General features: G+C 41.2%; 1 protein-coding gene across 3 annotated transcripts in view; it reads right to left on the bottom strand.

The window, feature by feature from the left end:
* ZFAND3 (zinc finger AN1-type containing 3) overlaps positions 1-20,804 on the bottom strand; it is a 243,369-nt gene that overhangs the window by 22,359 nt on the left and 200,206 nt on the right. For all 3 annotated transcript variants that reach the window (XM_073338549.1, XM_073338547.1, XM_073338550.2), the window contains exon 6: positions 7,252-7,422. In XM_073338549.1, the coding sequence (XP_073194650.1) occupies positions 7,252-7,422 (171 nt within the window). The remainder of the gene's footprint in view (positions 1-7,251; positions 7,423-20,804) is intronic.

Genomic DNA, 20,804 nt, shown 5'->3' with positions numbered 1-20,804 from the left:
CAGATTCTGACAGACAACAAGAGTGACAGAGTCTATGAAGCAAAAAGTGGACAGATTCATAATCACATGAAGCATGCCAAAAGCAAAACTGATGTGCATTCTTTTTTTGGTTGATTGGTTGTTTTTTAAAGGGGTAGTGTACCTCTATGTGCGCTCTACTTTCCTGGCTTTTATAATCCTATCACTCTAAAACCCACAAGTCAGTTATCAGACTTTAACTTGCCAGTGCCACACAGAAGTAAGGTTGCACTTGAATGACAAAGTACATTTAGCTTTTGCCATCAGACACTGAATTTGCGAGTCACTGCTGAATCTCTACCCTGGCAGTCCAGAGAACTCATTACTCTTTGGGCCAGTTTTCATTCTAGATTTATATCTCAGAATACAATACCTGCCATATTGTCTCAAGTACACTACAAAAATAATTGTTTAAACACTGTGAAACCATTGTAACTCAGGCACATTTTAAAAGGTATCTTCTCTCCTCTGTGAAGTCAGAAAAAACATGTTATAACCATGGGAAGGAGCCATGTTTTACCTTGATACGGATTATAACAGAGGTCCTAATGGTTATAACGTGTCTTTTTCTCAATTTTGTGGACAGAATCTACTTCTATATGACTGCTCTACATTGTTTCAAAATAGTGCTTACTCATGGTTATTGTTAAACATAGACGGGGCCTTAAATGGAAGGTTTTCACATTTCTTCCCTCTCTCTGCCCCCATTTTAAGGCTAGGTTCTGGATTGACAGTCAGGGAGACTAAAGACACCTATTGACAGAAAAGATATTGGACAGGCAACAGCAGTACTAGTCTGACAGACCATCACGAGGGGCTAAAGGGAAGCTCAGTCTCAGCTGCCATTCAGTAACAGCTTCTGCATGGACTGCTAACAGAATGTCAATGAAAGACGGTTGTTATGGGGGGAGGAAGGGTTTGGGATATGAACATGTATGTCCACTAGGAACTGAATACTGAGCACTAATTCATTTCACACAGGGACCACAGAACAGCCAGCGGATGGTAGTAATTTTTCTGTAACTGCTGACCAAGGCTGGATTTGAAATGGTGAAAGAGGGGAAATCCCATTACTGCCAATCCCCTAAGCCATCCCCTTAAGTCTTATATGAGATTTTTAATACAGAGAGAGAAGCTCAGCTCACAGTTCCTGTGATTTTATACCACTCCAGAAAGCCACTGTAAATTTAACACTGTTAACAAAGACCTTGACGGGCTTTTATGGTTTGACTTTAAAAATCAACTGATACCAGGAATCAATTTTTTGTGACTAAACAGTTTACTAGTTGTAAATATTCATCTGCTGTGTGGAGAAATATGGTCATAAAATTAAGCAATATTTTCTATGCAAACAGCTTCCATAATTTAGATTATTATAATTTCAATGTATTTTTGAAAATGTGTACAGCTTCAGTTAATGGCCACATATATCTTATCAAATCATTAATGAAAAGCCTGTGAATCCATTCTACAAATAATCAGTTGGGAAATTTACATTGGAAAAAGGAAGAACTCTCAACGTTATGTTGCCATTTTTACTGACAACTTTACTGTCTCTAATTTTAGTCAACAAGTTTGCTCATGGTTGGCAACCTTGCTCACCATTCCTACTGAATTGGCAGTTTGATTTGCAAAGCAGACATGACCCACTGCTCAATTCTGTGTTGCTTACACTCTTGGCAGAAAGCTTATATTAAAATACACTTTGGGAGATAAGGTTCCTAACGTAATAGCTGATCTACTTGCCCACTGAACCAGATATTAAGTAACAGTATTTTTATGCAATCATTATCCATCATGGGAAACTAAACCATTCAAGGATTCACACAGTGCTAGATTCATCTGTCTGAACACATGCCTGGTGTAACTGGCTTCTAGAAAGGTTTCATAGGAAACTGGTGTTACTCAGATATTGTTAATTTAAAGGTTATCCAGTCAGAGAGGCACAGAATGAGAAGTCATTTTCAAATTTCGCCTCCTCACTGAAGCCTGCAAAGTGCATTGGCAATTAACAATTCCTATCACCTCTTCCAGTTCACTGTGAGAGAAAGCTCAGAACTCATCTTACAAATTGCTCTTTTGAAGATCAAAGGGAAGCGGAATTTGTCTGTGTGCACTCTGGATGAGGTTGTAATTTAATGGAATTTTCAGAGAAAGCTTGGCAGTGTGTTCATATGACAGCCCCAGGGTAGAGGATTCAGGGGAGCTCTGTAACTCTTCCCTTCTAAGCGCCTTCCTTGCCTTTAATTGGCACCTCATTAGAAATTAATGAAAATGACATCCTCTGTTCTTCCTGCTTTAGGCACAGAGTGCTACAAAAAGGCCCATCACAATTCATAACACATTCAATTTATATAGCAATGGCTCTTAAGCATTATTTATGAGCTGTGAATTTCCTGTCAGCAGTTAATAAGCTGTACAGAGGGAAAGGGGAATGAAAAAAGATTGTGAACATGTAAAAAACAATATTTCTACAGCTGAGAAATGTTGTGTTTGAGCTTAAAGTATCTTTATTGGGATTCCCTTCTCAGTAGTAAATTGTTTCCCTCCCCCCCACCCCTAAAACACTACCACACTGTTAAATTTGTCTCAAGTTCCATGTAGTGTCAATGAAATGGGATCCATGGTAATGCCTGGCTATCTGAGAGGCAGTGGGAGCAATGGAGCAATATAAAGGGCATGTCTGGCCCCAGTTCTCTGAAGTGCAGTGTCCTGCAGGAGAGTGATTACACCTGGAGAGGTGTAACAGGCTTGAAGCATCATATCGTTAGGACTTGGAAACTGTAAAACTATGGTGTAAGCTCTGGATATCTAGTTCAGATGACACTGGTAAGCAAGGCCATATAAGCTCTAAGCTAATGCAAAAACTGCATTTTACAAGCATTTGTAAACCACCAGAAACTGCTTAAAGTAAAGCCATGCATTGTTCAGAATGTAAACATTGCAATAATGTTACTCTGAGAGCGTAAGTTCATGGGTATGGCAGACTGTGAAAGACACATTTGTGAAATCTGCATGAGGTAATGGGTTGCAGAGGTGTTTGCTTAGCATACAGCATTATCTAATGAGCTTCTAGACAGTCATTCAGTGGATGAAATATTCAGAAATAGACACAGCTCGCTTCAGAACTTCAGGGTAGATGGGGAAAGATCACTGCATATACAGCTCATCTGACTGCTCAGTGCATGCCCGATAATAGCAGGCAGTATTGCATCAGATCTTCATGCAAACAAGTCTGCTGGAGGCAGCATACCCAAGTCGATGAAACAATGGCCTAATCAAATATTACAAATCCTCTCCCTAGCACATGGGTTATCCGAGTGGAAATGCAGTAACCACAAAAGAAAAACCACAGGCACCTTGTTTCGGAGGAGTTGTCTCTTGAGGGTTCATTGTTAATGCTACCCTTCCAGAGAAAAAACAAACGTTTTGGGAGAATTTTCTTTAAAAAAATATTGGCAACAAAATACGAAACACCCAAATTCAAAGAAAAGGCATGCATATTCCAGTTACCTCTCTCTCTCATGTTTAGTGTTAATTCTAGTGCTGGGGCAGGTGACTATGGGAAAAAGACAACTTGTAAATGTTGAAGAAATGTTAAGCTGCTTTTGGAGACTGTACCCTTGCTGCTTCTTTTGGTATAGGTTTCAGAGTGGTAGCTGTGTTAGTTTGTATCACCAAAAAGAATGAGGAGGACTTGTGACATCTTAGAGACTAACAAATTTATTTGAGCATAAGCTTTCGTGGACTAAAACCCACTTCATCGGATGCAAGCAGTGGAAAATACAGTAGGAAGATATATATACACAGAGAACATGAAAAAATGGGTGTTGCCATACACACTGTAACAAGAGTGATCAATTAAGGTGAGCTATTATCAGCGGGAGAAAAAACTTTTTGTAGTGATAATCAGGATGGCCCATTTCTAACAGTTGACAAGAAGGTGAGAGTAACAGTAGGGGAGGGAAATAAGCATGGGGAAATAGAAAAGGAGTAATTGTGGCACCTTAGAGACTAACAAATTTATTTGAGCATAAGCTTTCATGAGCTACAGCTCACTTCATTGGATGCATTCAGTGGAATTTCAGTATTTTCCACTGAATGCATCCGATGAAGTGAGCTGTAGCTCACGAAAGCTTATGCTCAAATAAATTTGTTAGTCTCTAAGGTGCCACAAGTACTCCTTTTCTTTTTGTGAACACAGACTAACACGGCTGCTACTCTGAAACCTGTCATGGGGAAATAGTTTTACTTTGTGTAATGACCCATCCACTCCCAGTCTTTATTCAAGCCTAATTTAATGGTGTCCAGTTTGCAAATTAATTCCAATTCAGCAGTCTCTCGGAGTCTGTTTTTGAAGTTTTTTTGTTGTAATATTGCAACTTTTAGGTCTGTAATCGAGTGACCAGGGAGACTGAAGTGTTCTCCAACGGGTTTTTGAATGTTATAATTCTTGATGTCTGATTTTGTGTCCATTTATTCTTTTAAGTAGAGACTGTCCGGTCTCTGAAGCAAACACTCACCATCAACCACATACCACACAACAAAAACACTAACCCAGGAACCTATCCTTGCAACAAAGCCCGTTGCCACCTCTGTCCACATCTCTCTCCAGGGGAAACCATCATAGGAACTAATCACATCAGCCACACTATCAGAGGCTCATTCACCTGTACATCTACCAATGTGATATATGCCATCATGTGCCATGTACATTGGTCAAACCGGACAGTCTCTACGTAAAAGAATAAATGGAAACAAATCAGAAGTCAAGAATTATAACATTCAAAAACCAGTCAGAGAACACTGTGCCAACGTAACTGTTTCAGTAAAAAAAAACTACATCCCTATCTGAAATAGTTATACTGGTACAAAATCTGTATATAGACAAGGCCTTTGATTTAAATACTTATCAATTTTAATAACATGAAGCTACTAACTAAGGGAAGGATCTTTTTTTAAAAAAAATACGATTTTTAACTTCATTGTCGCTTATGTTGCAATTTTTTTTAATTTTGGCATCTAATTGCCGCTTTTGTTTAACCAGACAGTGCAAAGATGCTTATACTGTGGCTCTCAACCCTTCCAGACTTCTGTACCCCTTTCAGGAGTCTGATTTGTCTTGTGAACCCCCAAGTTTCATCTCACTTAAAAACTACTTGCTTACAAAATCAGACATCAAAATACAAAAGTGTCACAGCACACGATTACTGAAAAGTTGCTTGTTTTCTCATTTTAACCATGATTATAAATCCTCCAGCTGGAAGTTAAATATTGTACTTACATTTCAGTGTATAGTATATAGAGCAATATACACATGCCATTGTCCTTATGAAATTTTAGTTTGTACTGACTTTGCTAGTGCTTTTTATGTAGCCTGTAGCAAAACTAGGCAAAGATCTAGATGAGCTGATGCACCCCCCGGAAAACCTCTGCATAATCCCAGAGGTATACTGCCACTGGTTAAGAACCACTGGCTTAGACAATAAAATCTCTACCACTGACTTATCCATAGTGGGGGAGGTGTACATTTTCACATTTGCAGTTTCTATTGTTTGGATGGAAATACTTTTCTACCAAACTAGCAGTGATAGGGCAACAGTATGTTGATTGCCAGTGTGATGGCTTTATCTTCATATGAGAACTTATTTTTAAATGGAAGTTTAGAATTTGCAGAATACAACAAAAATTGCTGATTCTAAAATTACACAATCCACTTATTTTTATACTTGCAAAATTCTCTTGACCTTGATGTTAGGGAGGATTTTTCTGTGTGTATTTCAGACAGGCATTTACAAACTCCCTCATTCAAATTGTGACAAATGCAGCCTAAGAGCTGCAGCTTCTGCATCCATCATGCTGGGAAGAGAAACTGTACCAAGCTATGTCACAGAGAGCAGGGCTGCAGTAGTTTGCTGAAAATCTCACCAGATGCCTTACTGTGCTTGTCCAGAACTGCGTTTTCAATCAGCTTCCATTAAAATCTCTACACCATAAATTTTGATTTTATAAGCAGTTAGTAGCTTGTCTGATTTTCCATGTAGTTTCTGTACACATCTATGGTCAATACCCAATACCAGGGAGTTAAACATGTTTCATCCTTACCAGAGTTCTAGGCCGTACAGGGTTGTCTTTGTAGCACTTACTTCCAGGAGACATTTCATATTGAAGATAGGACCCCCTAACTATGCTCAGACAATACTTCCTCTCAGTTCTGTGTAGTAGGACATCCCAGAGTGCATTGGTCCAAATGCCACAGGTGTCATTGTGTTTACAAGTCCTCTGAGCACTCAATTACTGTAGTGAGGCATCATGAAACAAGTAGCAAACTTCACCAAATGTATAAACATCAACAGGATTAGGAAGTGTGGTATGCAGGAAGCACAAACTTAGTTGATACATGATTGTGTTATGAAAAAAATTACTATGCAAATAAAAGTACCATGTGTTTGTTGTAACCACGTCTAATGAGTGTATTGCAAATTGATTACAACAAATACAATTGTATTTGTGTGGATGAGACAATTTCTCCCATGGTGTCTATCGCATTCATCACTTGTCCATGTAATAATACAAGTTCCAAAATCCAATAGATTTAGAGTAGTCTGAATGAGACAAGCTAGTGGTCAGCATAGGCAATAGCATCCACCCTGAAAAAACCTCAAATAGCTGAACAGTTTCCTCAACTTATGGAACAGTCTCCTTTGGGATGACATCAAGAATAGAAACGTTCAGCACAAAGGAAAGGGGTGGTTTTTTGGAAAGTTACAGACCCATCTAAAGATAGGATTCTTACATAGGGATAAAGGACTGTCTTGTAATTTACATACAGGACAGAGGAAGACCTGTGTTTCTGCTCCAGGTTCTGCAGCAGACTTTTGTGTGATCTTCACCAAGTCAACTGACCTTCTCTGTGCTTCAAGCTTCTTCAGCTGTAAAGTGGGCATAACATTCATCCACCTCACAGGGAGTTATGAAGCTACATTCATTTATGCGTGTTAAATGGTTTGAGCTCCTTTGGTAGAAGGCTCTACATAAGGACAGAGCATTAGTGGAAATTGATCTGACAGTATTAACTGTAATTTTTGCCACCAATGAAAGCTAGATCCTCTCTCTCAAATTTATCTTTAAAAGGTCTGAATAGGACTGCTACATTTTCCCATCCGTGCAACGGTACCTAATGTCATTCTGTCAGAAAGCTTCATTTTAACAGTATTGACAACCAGTACTTACCACAGCGACATGATCCCAATTCCTGCTGTACTAGCTCCAGTTTTGTTTGGCACTGGAAGCACCTGCGTCTGCTCTTCTGTTTGGATCGACTGGTTTCCTCAGGCCTGTCATTACTGTCCTCCAGTAGCCGTGGCCGTTTCACAGGAGAAGCCTCGCTCTCTGACTGTGAATCTGTAATATTCAGAACAAACATTTGGGGGAAATGTTAGAACCTCCTTTTTGAGGTCCTGTTCTAGAAAGATTAACGGTCTATTACTTGCATCTGGGGTCACTTGCAAGGATTATGTTCCTTCCTGTTCTATTGCATATATACATTCTTCAGCAGTCAAAACAGGCACCAACTAAGGGAGCAATTATCTTTGTTCCCTACAAGGACCCCTCCTGGCTCACAATACTGAAAATCAAACTGGATAACTCCTCCCGGCCACAGCTTGGTTGTACACAGACACATGTAGCACGCACACCATCCTAAACAACTGTAAGCTTCATTTAGTTTCTCCTACATGACTTTATTCCCCCTATACAAACCAACTGAACGAGGCTTCTGATGAAAGCCAACTGAAAGCGAGTTCAGCCTATTTCCTGGCTGGATAGAACAGAGGCTTTAAGGCACAGCCTGCTAGCTACAGTTCTGAAAACTGAAGGCGGAATACAAAAGCATCATACTGTGCCTCCCTTTCTCTACAAGGATAACAATCTAAATGTAAACGATTACACATCACCAAGATAAACTAACCCCATGGATGCTATAGATTCAAAGTACTCCTGGATTCTCTCTCTAAACTAGGCACAACACTACTTCCATTAATAACCTTTTTCATATACATTTCCTCTTATAAGAAAGCGTGCTACTCTTAGAGGATGTAAATCCGCAGATGCTTCAGTTGTTAGTGTATCTGTCGTAAGAATGAGAAGCTAATTAATTGTCTGCACATGACATTTTGTCAGACCACAGCGATTGGCACTATAGAAAAGTCCAGGATGAATGGATCCCACTCTCAAACCTGCCATCTTGCCTGTGGGATGCTCTTCACACTACCAACTTCCTTCAGGCTAAAAAGGTTAGGTAAGCATTTGTTTTAGGTGAGAGAGTGCAGGAGAAAATCCTCTGTTGGGAATCCAGGATTCGGAGAGAACAGGCGTTCCCAGACACCACGGTCTCCCAATATTGTCAGATTCTGAGGTACCCTTTCCCCCCCACCCCCAGGCCTAGAAACAATATAATATTTAAAACAAAAATCAAATCTTTCTTCTTCCATTTCATTTCTGCAACCACAGTCCCCCTTGATACAACATCCACCTCCTCAGAAGTTAACCTTTCCCTGCACAGGAACAAAAGGCTTTTGTTTCCAAAAAGGTACATTAAGTGGACAATATTTTGAACAGCAGCTCTGCTGTAACATTACAGGCCTGCAATAAGGGGGGCAGGGGACCCTAATTCAACAGTGCTGTTGCAGCAGAACCAAGTCTCAATAACTTCCTGAAAGTGGTTTTGTCCCATCTACACTACAAATCAAACTGTCTGCAGTACTATTTCAAGTAGATCCGCTGCTGAAAGCCAGTGTTGAAATGGGTCAACATCCTAGTGTAGGATGGGGTCTGAGAAAAATCCATCTTACTGTAGCGACACCAATTGTAAAAACATACATTCAACAAGATAGAACAAACAATGCTTCCTGGCAGGACCCTGGCCCTGTAAACAGCTTTATTTTAAAATGCTATTGTGGGTTCACTATGATGATGGAAAATGTGTTTAATTTGTGTGAGCTGAACCAGTTTTTAAAATAAAGTTTTCATCAGCAAGAATATTTTTAGGACCAAATTCAGTGCCCTGTGCTTGCCAGAACACCCTGTAAAGGGGTGAGGAAGCGAATCATTACCCAAGTAACAAAGCCACTCTACAGGATTAGCACAACAGCGTAAACAGTTATCCACACCCTTGTTATTTTCCATATTGCGCCTCTTCCCAGCCAATCTGTCCAAAATGCATTAGCCAAAGTTCTCTCATCTAATTAGACCATCTCACCCCACTTCTGACTTGCACCAATGACTTCCCATCTTGTCCACCATATACAATTTAAACTGCTCTATTTTCTTGCCCTCAAATGCTGCTCTGTGTGTAGTATCCATAGGTGCCTGCCTCCTAGACCAGTATACAGGGAACCTACAGCTCATTCATATCGCACCAAAAGATTCACTTTTGTGAGGCCCACAAATGAATGACTTATTACATTTAAATAAGTTTACCTAAAGCGATTCCTTCTGGATTTCTAAATGCATCTGTTTTTCTGTATCAGTCTTTTTAATCTGTTTTGTATAGATGACTGGTGCTTAAGTTATAAACAAACAAACAAACAAACAAGTGCTCTCTGGGCACTCAGATACCACAAGGAAGGAGGCCATGACAGAATCTAGCAGGGAAGATGGAGAAATGGATGCTTACTCGTGGGGGAATTCTGCGCCACTGTGCATGTGCGGAATTTATATTCCCCGCAGATTTCATTGCTTTTCCGCAGAAAAATGACTTTCTGACAGGGATTCATAGATTCATAGATATTTAGGTCAGAAGGGACCATTATGATCATCTAGTCTGACCTCCTGCACAACGCAGGCCACAGAATTTCACCCACCACTCCTGCAAAAAACCTCACACCTATATCTGTGCTATTGAAGTCCTCAAATAGTAGTTTACAGACTTCAAGGAGCAGAGAATCCTCCAGCAAGTGACCCGTGCCCCATGCTACAGAGGAAGGCGGTTGTTTCTATTGCGGTTTTCTAATCAGATTTTACCAAAATATATTATAAATCCTTTTTTCTGATCTTTATAAGAAAAATGAAATCTGAACAGAAAGTGGTGCTTTTGTGTATACATATATACAACCTCCCACCCCCATGGTAAACTTAGGGCTTGTCTACATGGTATAGCAATGCGCACTAGAGGAGCATGAATTCTAAAGTGCACCAATGTGTTCAACACTCACTGGCTTGTGTAGACCCTGCTGGTGTCACCTAAAAGTTCCCTAGTGTGCACTGACAAATTAAGAATACTCAAGTGCATTTTTATCAATATAGTGGGGGGAAAGACATCAAGGAAGTCCCCACATTGACATTACACTAAATTAACATGCAAAAAAAGGTTAGTTTATAATCCCTCCCCCGCCAACACTATAATGCCCACACACTCAGCTGCCCAACAGATTTGTTCTTCTAATGATACTACAAGGGGAATAAGGTTATTAAAAAAATCCAAGAAGCAAAGGGAAACCACAAGAGCAGTCATGAGACCCTTTTCAGCAGTATGTTTTGGGTGCCCAGGACAGCTGGCAGAGAGGTAAATCATTGTGGGGTAGGGAGTGGGACTGGGGAAGACCTGGCTGGTGGCACCTACCCTGCGCCAGGCTCAGCTGCTAGTCTTGGCTGGGCTGGGCAGGAAGAGACTTCCTCTTCCCCGGCATGGAATCCAGGAGCAGGTCAGACCCACCCCCAGATTTTTCCCACAGCTGCAGAAAGCTCTGCCAACTCCCCCCCGCAACCCCTTCCCCCGCTTCCTGCGCCCATCACTCCTCAGCTGCAGGGGGAGGGATCCCTGTACAGGGAGCTGCTCCCCCATCCGCCCAACCCCCATGCATGCAGACCCCCTCATGACTCTCCCGCTGAGCCTCACCGCCCCGCACTCGAACACTCGCCCCACCGATAAGCCCCACTCCCACTGCACCTGGACCACCCTGACGAGTCCCCCACACCCAGATCCCCACCCCAATGAGGCCCCCACACCCAGACCCCCCTGCCGAGCTCTATCTCCCACCCCAAACCCAGACCCCTACCCCCCCCTTAGCCCCAACTACCTTCACCTGAATCCCCCTGCAGCGTACCATTACCCCACTACCATGCTGGAGCCTCCATATTTATTTGATAAATAAAATCTGCAGAGTTTTGCAGAATTTTAAAATACTGTGTGCAGAATTTTTAATTTTTTGGCGCAGAATACCCTCAGGAGTATATGGATCTTTGTCGTTATGGATCGAATGGCACCATTTTACCTCAAACCACCTCTATGCAGCAATGTAGGAGAAGTTCCATGACAAAGGCTCTTTGAACAGGCTCCAAGAATCCTAACTAAGCCAGACTCCTGAGCAGCAGACCTGCATCAATTCCACTGTCTTCACTATACCTAATGATATTAGGCTGGGCATACTGGATTCTGAGGGTAACATACACCTGATGTGCTAGGAGTACTCCTTTCCACAGGAACAGTAGCCCAGTTCATGCTGTGTTTAATAATGAAGCCTACTACAGTACACCTCTTCACGGCTAAACAGTTGGGGATAACAGGAACTATCCTACTTGCCAGGATTCATCACTCAAAGCAACATTCGACACTGCTGTTCCCAAATGGTTAACCTCACACATATCTTTGCTCTGAGAAAAATAAGCCATTCTGGTTCTTCTCAACAGTCAATTTTGCATTTTAAATTAAGTTAATGGAACAAACAGTGGCCTACTGGTTTATTATGAAGTCTCCATGAGAAATTTAAATCCATGTGCCAAGCAGTATCCAATTTAGTTAATATAGCCAAATCCTGTGGAAAGGCTCCCCCTAAATTAGATAAACAGCTGCCCAGGGTCAGGCTTGCAACTGTATAATTAACTACATCCAAATATTAAATTACACATTTCCTGTTGATTAATAAATGACTAATCAAATATATAGAGAAGATGGCTCATAATAGAAATGAGAGAAGATTTAGAAATAAAGCCTTTTAGATGCCCATATCTTCCTGGCTTGCTTGGTTTAAACACTATTTTGTTAGACTACAGAGAGGTTGCTTAGCCTAATTTTAAAGGACAGTAGCCCGTTTCTCAGTTATCTGATTACTTAGAAATTATATTGAGTATTACATGCTCAAGTACTGTGCAAAAACTAACTAACCCTCACGACAAACTGCAATGCAGGGAAGCACTATCCCCACTTTATGGATGAGGAAACTGAGGCAGGGAGATAATGACTTGCCCACACAGTCAGTGGAAGAGTTGACATTAGAATTCAGAACCGTGACTCAACTTGGTGTTCATTCCCCCAGATCACCCTGCCTTCCAAAAGATTAAAGTAAAACACGTACTTGAAATCTTGCATCAGTAAAGTATAGGGAGCAGACAATGAATGGAAATAGTTTACGTATAGTTTTAGTGACAGGATAGTGAAATGCAAGACACAAGTACGTTCAACAGCATGTTAGAGGAGCTGCAGGAACTGGATAAAACTGATGAAGCCACTGAAGTCAAGAGTCAATTCTAATTAAAGCAATTAAACAATCAAGAAGGGCTACAACAAAGTGGATGCTTTCAGGTGTTGACATGTTCTTACAAAACAAGGTGGCATGTGACCAACAGACAAGGGTGTTTAAAAAACAAAATAGTAAGTTTTCATGTTCATTCTGGAGGTCAATTCTTTTCTACTTCTAACACAGCCTGGTAGAGAAAGGGAGGAGAGAGCTTTCCGTTTCTTAATTGCAGGTGTAAGAATACAAAACCTTATTCTCGTGAAGGAAGGCAAAATTAAATAATTGAGCTATCCCAAGGTTTCATGAGGAGTCTCCTCTACAGAGGAACACATCACTCTGTCGTCCATTTTCACTAACTGCAACTCCACATTTAGAGATGGGAAATTTGGATTTTTCTAATCTACCTCTAAGGATGCAGATTCTTCTAATTGTAGCTTCTCTGTCAGACTCATTTGAAAGTGAGAGAAGATTGGTAATTTAGTAGAGCAAGTTTTAAATTGGAGAGTTGAGTAGAAAAACAAATAGAGCAATGTTCTTAAAAATTCTGTTTGGTCTCTAACAGAAACTCACATTTGTTCCTTACTGTCACAGATCTTGTCTTCGTTACTTATGTTCTCCAGCTTGTAATTTCCAAATAAATCATGCCAGGACTGTCAGAACTGAATCCCAGTCTTCCAGTCACTCTCCTTCCACAGCAGAGTTTGCAGACTGCGCATACATGGCTTCACTAACAATCACTGTGGCTCTTTCCTGACATTGCCAGGGGACTGTGAGGGCAGCAGAGAGGTGAGTGCTTGGAAAATGTAGAGGATGGGGGAAGAGAAGGAAAAGAAGCAGGAGAGAAAGGAAATCCCTTCCCTTGCTGCTTGCTTTAAGAAAGAAATTAATCTGTTTAATCTCTAGCTTCATGACAGCTTTTGAGGAACTCAATCAGGCTTTTTTGAACCCATCCCACTCTGACAGATTGACATTTATGATCCCAACTGCCTGTGCAAACATTGGTAAGAGCAATAATTAATGAACCCTCACACATCACCGCTATCTCTCCTCAGACCATTTAAAAAGGAGCATAAGCTGTTAAAACCTCTGTCCACAAAGAACCCCGCATAGTCACAGGTAAAAAACACAACAGAGACTTGGAGAAATATAGGCAGTTTTTTTCAGCTAGTCTTAAAGCAAGGGATTATCATTCTCCTGATATGCTGAACTACACATTAGGAATATCTAAGAGGAAACAGCCTAATTACCTGATTTTTACTATTGCATTTGCCAGAATCTTTTTCTTTAAATAAACTGTATCGTATATTTCAAGTGAAGTTAAAGTTAACACATCTGTTTGAAATAGTATTTGCGTGTTTGCTGTAGCAATGGAAGTTCAACCATTCAAGGGGACTGGAGCATAGCAAAATTCGTAGCCATTTCCTCCAGCAACTTCTCCAACCCCTACTCCCCTTTGATACATATTATGTATTGTCACATTTATTATTATTATATGTATTATGACAATTATTTTGAAACCCTGGTAATTACACTGTGGATGATATTCCCCCCACACAACCAGAATCTGCATTTTGAAAGCGGGTCAGATATCCTGGTGTTCAACTCCTTCGTATTGTCCATTTCAGCAAGGAACCGATTTACTTTTTATTTCCCTGGATTTCTATAGGACATATTTTCAGGAATTTTCCCCATAGAGTTCAGGTGTCCACGTCAGAGTCCTGAGGATCCTCTCCTATTTTTCTCCCTGCAGGATCCACATCATCCTGGTTGAGACGCAGAAGGAATTCCTTTTAGGACCCATCAGGGCTGCTTCTGTTATGGTAGGGCAAGTCAAAGGGGCAATTCTAGATGGAGAGGTCACTTAACCAATATGGGACCCTCCCTCTTTTCATTTGGGTTGAATTTACTGTATCTACATAGCATTTATATTAGTTCGCCTTCACTGCCTACTCAAAGTAGAAAGGCCGAATGGTGACCCTTCAGGTATTTGCAAAACAGATGGTTGTCACAACATAGAATTCTGACCAAAAAAACAAAACCAAAACAACAAATTGAACAATGGCTGTAGAGATACAGAAAGTTAGAAACAAATGAGTAATGGCCTTTTATTACACTTCTGTCCCCCTCACCAACAGCTCATTTGCATGTGTCTGATAGGCCCTTTTTAAAAGTAAACCGACGCAGAAGTACTATACCACACACCATGTCTTAAACAAATTTAGTGTTTGTGTAACAATAGCCTAGTCTGACCTAGTCTAGGGTTTTTTCCAAGATTTTACCAAACTAGTGATCTTTGGTTCTTGTTTTGGGGTCTTCACAGATTCCTTAATCATAACTGTTCTCTGGTACTTTGACCTAGCACTCTAGATAGAGATGTAGGTTTTAGCTGTGGTATCTGAACACCTTCCATATTAAATTGCCCATCCAAAAGTCCTACCATAACATAAAATTATCCTGACAACTCCTATTTTATGCAACTTTTTTCAATCTTTCTAGGCTGTAGCTCGTAAACCCCTATCCACAACACATTTCCTTACTAACATTTAATGAGAAGTCCTGCTGTGATAACTGGGCCTACAAATTTACCCTAATTGTGAGCTCAATTGTGAAAAGTGAGTGAAAGTTCATAAAGTGTCACAATAACCTACAACCATAAATGTTGGTGGGAAAAGGTGGTGTGATACATGAAAGGGGGGAGACGGGGAAAGAGTAGCTCCCTTTGATAGACACCCAGCCAGCCAGTTAGCTGTAAAATCCCTCTTGGTCTGTTCTCTGCTTGCTCTACCTGTAAAGGGTTAACAAGCCCTTTGGTAAAAGAAAAGGAGTGGCCACCTTACCAAAAGAGCCAATGGGAAGGCTAGAACTTTTTAAAATAGGAGAAAAATTTTCCCTTTGTCTGTTGTTCTCTGGAGAAGGAGACATGGAGCAGCAATGCTATAAGCAGGAATGCTGTGTAAGTCTTGAACCAGGTATAAAAATTCATCTTCCATACGTAGAAGAAATCATTGGACAGGGCATATTTAAATAAACGTGATTAGGCTTATTTCTTTATTTTGGCTTGTGGATCTCCTCTGTGCTAGCCCGAGATGCTTTTGTTTTGCTTGTAAACTTTAAGCTGAACCTCAAGAGAGCTATCTTGATGCTTAATTTTTGTAATGGTTTCTTTTAAGATCTACCAAAAAGCCTAAGTTCCAAATGTATTTCCTTTCTTTTTGTTTTTAATAAATTTTACCTTTTCTAAGAACTGGATTGGATTTTTGTGTCCCTAAGCGATTAGTGCATGTGTTGTTTAATTAGCTGGTGGCAACAGCTAATTTCCTTTGTTTCCTTTCTCAGCTCTTCCCCGGAGGGGGGCGAAAGGGCTTGAGGGTACCCCACAGGGAGGAATTCACAAGTGCTCCTTCCTAGGTTCAATGGGGTTTTTTGCATTTGGTGGTGGCAGCATTTACCAAGCCAAAGTCAGAGAAAAGCTGTAACCTTGGGAATGAAATACAAGCCTGGAGTGGCCAGTATTAATTTTTAAAATCCTTGCAGGCCCCCACCTTCTGTACTCAAAGTGCCAGAGTGGGGATTCAGCCTTGACAGGTGGAAAATGGAGACAGAGACTGAAATAGTTCAAACAAAAAGGCCTCCTGATATAACTCCAGGAGTATATTAAATTATGCCTGGTAAACAAGGAAAGCACGGAATCAGAAGACAGTGAACCAAAATTGGTGGTCAAAATTAGACCTAATTTATGGACAAAATAATGTTCCACCCATCACTCCCTTTCAGGATTCTTAAAAAGAAAATACATTTGGAGGGAAATGAGTGGAGATGAAACAAAGGGGGATAACTGCTGACAGAAAAGAGGGGGAGAGGAGTAAGTTTTACCATCATGGCCGCCAGCCCACCTCTTCCTGGGACCCCAGGATTCACTGGATGACACTGGTATGCTTTTGTCATCCTCATCCTAAGAGGTGTCCTGACCAGAGTCTGCCCAAGATGACATCACCACCTCCAGTGGCTCAGGCTAAATCCTGAGTACCATCTGGCTTGTGATTGACACATACACACACACACATCATCCCCTTTGTGTGTCTTTCCTTCCTTTCCATATTTCTTCTCTTTCCTATTCCTCTAATTTTTTAACTCCTATTTAATAAGAAAAGGAGGACTTGTGGCACCTTAGAGACTAACCAATTTATTTGAGCATAAGCTTTCATGAGCTACAGCTCACTTCATCAGATGCAACTGATGAAGTGAGCTGTAGCTCACGAAAACTTATGCTCAAATAAATTGGTTAGTAAGGTGCCACAAGTACTTTTCTTTTTGTGAATACAGACTAACATGGCTGCTACTCTGAAACCTGTTTAATAAGAGTCAGGCTTAGGCTGCCAAGACTGTGTATTTTGCAACACTGCTGTGAGCCTGTGACCAGAGAGGCAGCTAAAAGCTATGATTTAACAGCCCAATGCTGGTATAAGTTTATCAGTTCTCGGAGTGGCTGGTAAGACCATGTGCTATGCCTGTGTTTTTCCAGCAGAGGTTGCAAGTGACAGTCAACACCAGAGACGGAAGCTGCATTTTCTCTCTTTTCCCCAAAAGGACAGTTAATACAATCTTTCTACAATCTTTCATACTATCTAAGAGACTATGAGACAAAGGGGAGTTCTTTCTACAGAAAAAACTCTCCAGCTAACGGAAAAGGGAACATGGGATCCTGTTAAAATGAAAGCCTTATTTAATACTTTATATTTCAAATGCTTTAACTGTTTTTCCCTCTTTTCTGTATCTTTAATAAATGATTAAAGTAAATTTTTAATGTTGTGTTTGTCATGGTACTAAGCAGGCTGAGGTCTCTGTATACCAAACCCCAAATCTTGTTTAACGCTGTTTAACGTTGGACAGTGATAGGAGCGTGTTAAAATCTTTGACACTTTTATTCCATCTATATTAATACAACAGTCCAATTTCCCATCCTGTTAAGTATTTGTTTTCTGAGGTTACTACAGTATTCTAGCATTATTATTCACATTAATATTTGTTTATAACCTCTCGCTTTAGAACTTTGAGAACTTGATTAGGGGTTTTTTGGGGGGAAAGATTTTAAAAAAAACTTGATGCAGTGAAACTTATATAGAGAGTTCCTGTACAACTTAATGTTTTCAGACTCTCCAGGAATCCCTGCAGAACTCAAAAACTCTGTTATGCATCCTCTTCTGTTTCTGTGGAGTGAATAAAATAGAGAACTCCTCATGAAAATTACCATTCTGGAGATTTTGGATAGCACCCAGAAACAACAAATAACTTTTACATTAACTACAAAACAGTTCAACATGCATTTGTCCTGAGTCCTACTGAATGCAACAAGTTTGGAATTCCTATACCAAGCTGTTTTAGATACACAATTAAATAATTGTTAGAAGACTTTCCAAAAGTAAAATACGTCTTTTGACACACCTTTCAAACAGTTGGACAAATCAACTTCAAATTCTGACCCTCTCCTAACCCTCTCCCTGCCCAAATCTGTCAGGAGATCACATATGCAAAATTTCAGGCAGAAGAGGTTTTTTTTAAATGTAGAAGTTATTGAGGGGACTGGGTCAAAACTGACCTGAAAATGAAACCTTATTTATTATAGCAGGAGTGACAGGAACTGCTATATTTAAACTTACTTCAAGTTTTCATTCAAACCACCCCAGTTTTTATTGTTTATAAGCTTTGTGAAACTCATCTTTTGGGCTGAAATTTCTAGGCTTCACTCTTTATGAATGTGAGGGACTTTGTTTAACTAAGTTTGGCTCAAAATTAATCTGTTTAGAGTAAGGGGAAAAAATTCCTCCATTATAAAAAATGGTGATCTAATTTTAAATTGCTTTGGCACTAAAAAAAGGTGGGGTTAAAAAACCCAAAATTTCAAAAGGGAAATAGTTTTCACTGGCAATTAGCTGAGACTGAGTTTAATTGTGAAAATTGGTTTGATGTGACCAAACCTGATACAAATCACTCTGCGCAGCACATTTTGAAAAGGACCTTCTCTCACTAGGCTCAACAGGAGGGAAACTACAGAAGGCTGCACTTCATGTGTGAATGGCTAACTGCAGCACAGTGAAAAATTTATCAGAGCCCTTTCATTCACTGCCTAGTCTGTAAAAGCTACACGGCTTAAACTTTGCAGGAGGGAATCTCTCCCTCCACACCTTATACCAGGGGTGGGCAAACTACGGCCCGCGGGACCGTCCTGCTCGGCCCCTGAGCTCCCTCCCCCGCAGCAATGCCGCTGTATAGCGCGGCTTGCGCCCTCCTACCTCCCAGGCTTTCCAATAAGCCTGTCCTGCTGCTCTGAGCAGCATGGTAAGGGGGTGGGGGGGTTGGATAAGGGGCAGGAGGTCCTGGGGGACAGTCGGGACAGGGGATGGTTGGATGTGGCAGAGGTTAGGGGGGCAAAGGGGGTCAGGAGACAGGGGGGTTGGGTGGGAGTCCTGGGAGGGGGCAGTCAGGGGACAAGGAGTGGGGAGGGGGGGATTGGATGGTTTGGGGATCCCGGGGGTCCTGTCAGGGGCAGAGGTGTGGATAGGGGTCAGGGCAGACAGGGAGTAGAAGGGGTTGGATAGGGGGCGAGGGTCCCAGGAGGGGGCGGTCAGGGGACAAGGAGCAGGGGCGGTTGGATGGGTCGGGGGTTCTGAGGCGGGAAGTCAGGGGACAGGAAGTGCGATGAGGCAGGGGCCAGGCTGTTTAGGGAGACACAGCCTTCCCCACCCGGCCCCCCATACCGTTTCGCAACCCCGATGTGGCCCTCAGGCCAAAAAGTTTGCCCACACCTGCCTTATACAGCGATTGGGACAGGATGTTCTCATAGTATAAAAATGGCCACACTTGGTAAGATGAATGGTCCATGTAGTCCAGTATCCAGTCTTTGACAGTGGCCAGTGCCAGATGCTTCTGACATTTGGAGATTTAGAAATACCTGGAGCATGGGGTTACATGCTAACAGCCACTGATGGACCTATCCTCCATGAATGTATGTAATTCTTTTTTGAACCTATTTATACTTTTGGCCTTCACAACATCCCCTGGCAAGGAGTTCCACAGGTTGACTACGTGAAGTAGTACTTGTGACGAAGTGGGACTGTTCTTAATGTTTCCTCTGAATACTGTAGGGGTGCCTCAGTTTCCCCTAGGCATTTCTTAAGTCTCTAGGTGGTGGGATAAGGTGTGAGCTTCTTGCCCTGCAGAAAGTCTGCTCACAGAGAGGAGACTTCACCAGAGTCCTGCCTGGCTTCGTAGGGAGCAGTTCGAGAGCATCGCCTGGGGACTCCGTGACAGTACTTCCCTTTGTTTGTTTTAAACATGCTGCCTATTAATTGTATTGGGTGACCCCTGGTTCTTGTGTTATGTGAAGAGGTAAACAACACTTGCCTTTTCACTTTCTCCACACTATTAATGGTTTTGTAGACCTCCATCATATCCCCCGTTAGTCATCTCTTTACCAAACAAACAGCCACAGTCTTTTTAATCACTCCTTATATGGAAGCTGTTCCATACCCCTTCTCATTTTTGTTGCCCTTCTCTGCACCGTTTCCAATTCTAATATATCTTTTTTGAGATAGGGCAACAAGAACTGCACACAGTATTCAAGATGTAGCCGTATCATGGATTTACATATTGGCATGATATTTACAGTCTTATTATCTATCCCTTTCCTAATGGTTCCTAACATTACCACCTTTTCAGTGGTAACAGCTAATTTAGACTCCATCATTTTGTATGTATAGTTGGGATTATGTTTTCCAATGTAAATTACTTTGCACTTAGAAACACTGAATTTCGTCTGCCATTTTGTCACCCAGTCTTGTGAGATCTGTTTGTCACTTTTCACAGTCAGCTTCAGGCTTAACTATCTTGAGTAATTTTGTATCATCTGCAAGTTTTGCCACCTCACTGTTCACCCCATTTTCCAGATCATATATGAATATGTTGAACAGCACTGGTCTCAATGCAGATCATTGGAGGACCCCACTAGTAACCTTTTTCCAATACGAAAACTGACTATTAGATCTTTTCACCAGGTATTGATCCACGAGAGGACCTTTCCTAACTGCTTACACTTTGCTTAAGAGCCTTTGGTTAGAGACCTTGTCAAAGGCTGTCTGAAAATCCAAGTACACTGTATCAACATGATTGCTGACTCCCTCAAAGAGTTCCATAGATTGGTGAGGCATGATTTCCCTTTACAAAAGCTGTGTTGACTCAACATATTGTGTTCATCTATGTGTCTGATAATTTTGT

The sequence above is a fragment of the Lepidochelys kempii genome, chromosome 3, assembly GCF_965140285.1.
Source record: "Lepidochelys kempii isolate rLepKem1 chromosome 3, rLepKem1.hap1, whole genome shotgun sequence".
Classification (NCBI taxonomy): domain Eukaryota; kingdom Metazoa; phylum Chordata; order Testudines; family Cheloniidae; genus Lepidochelys; species Lepidochelys kempii.
The sequence above is the reverse complement of the archived record's forward strand: the minus strand, read 5'-3'. Positions and strand labels throughout refer to the sequence as shown.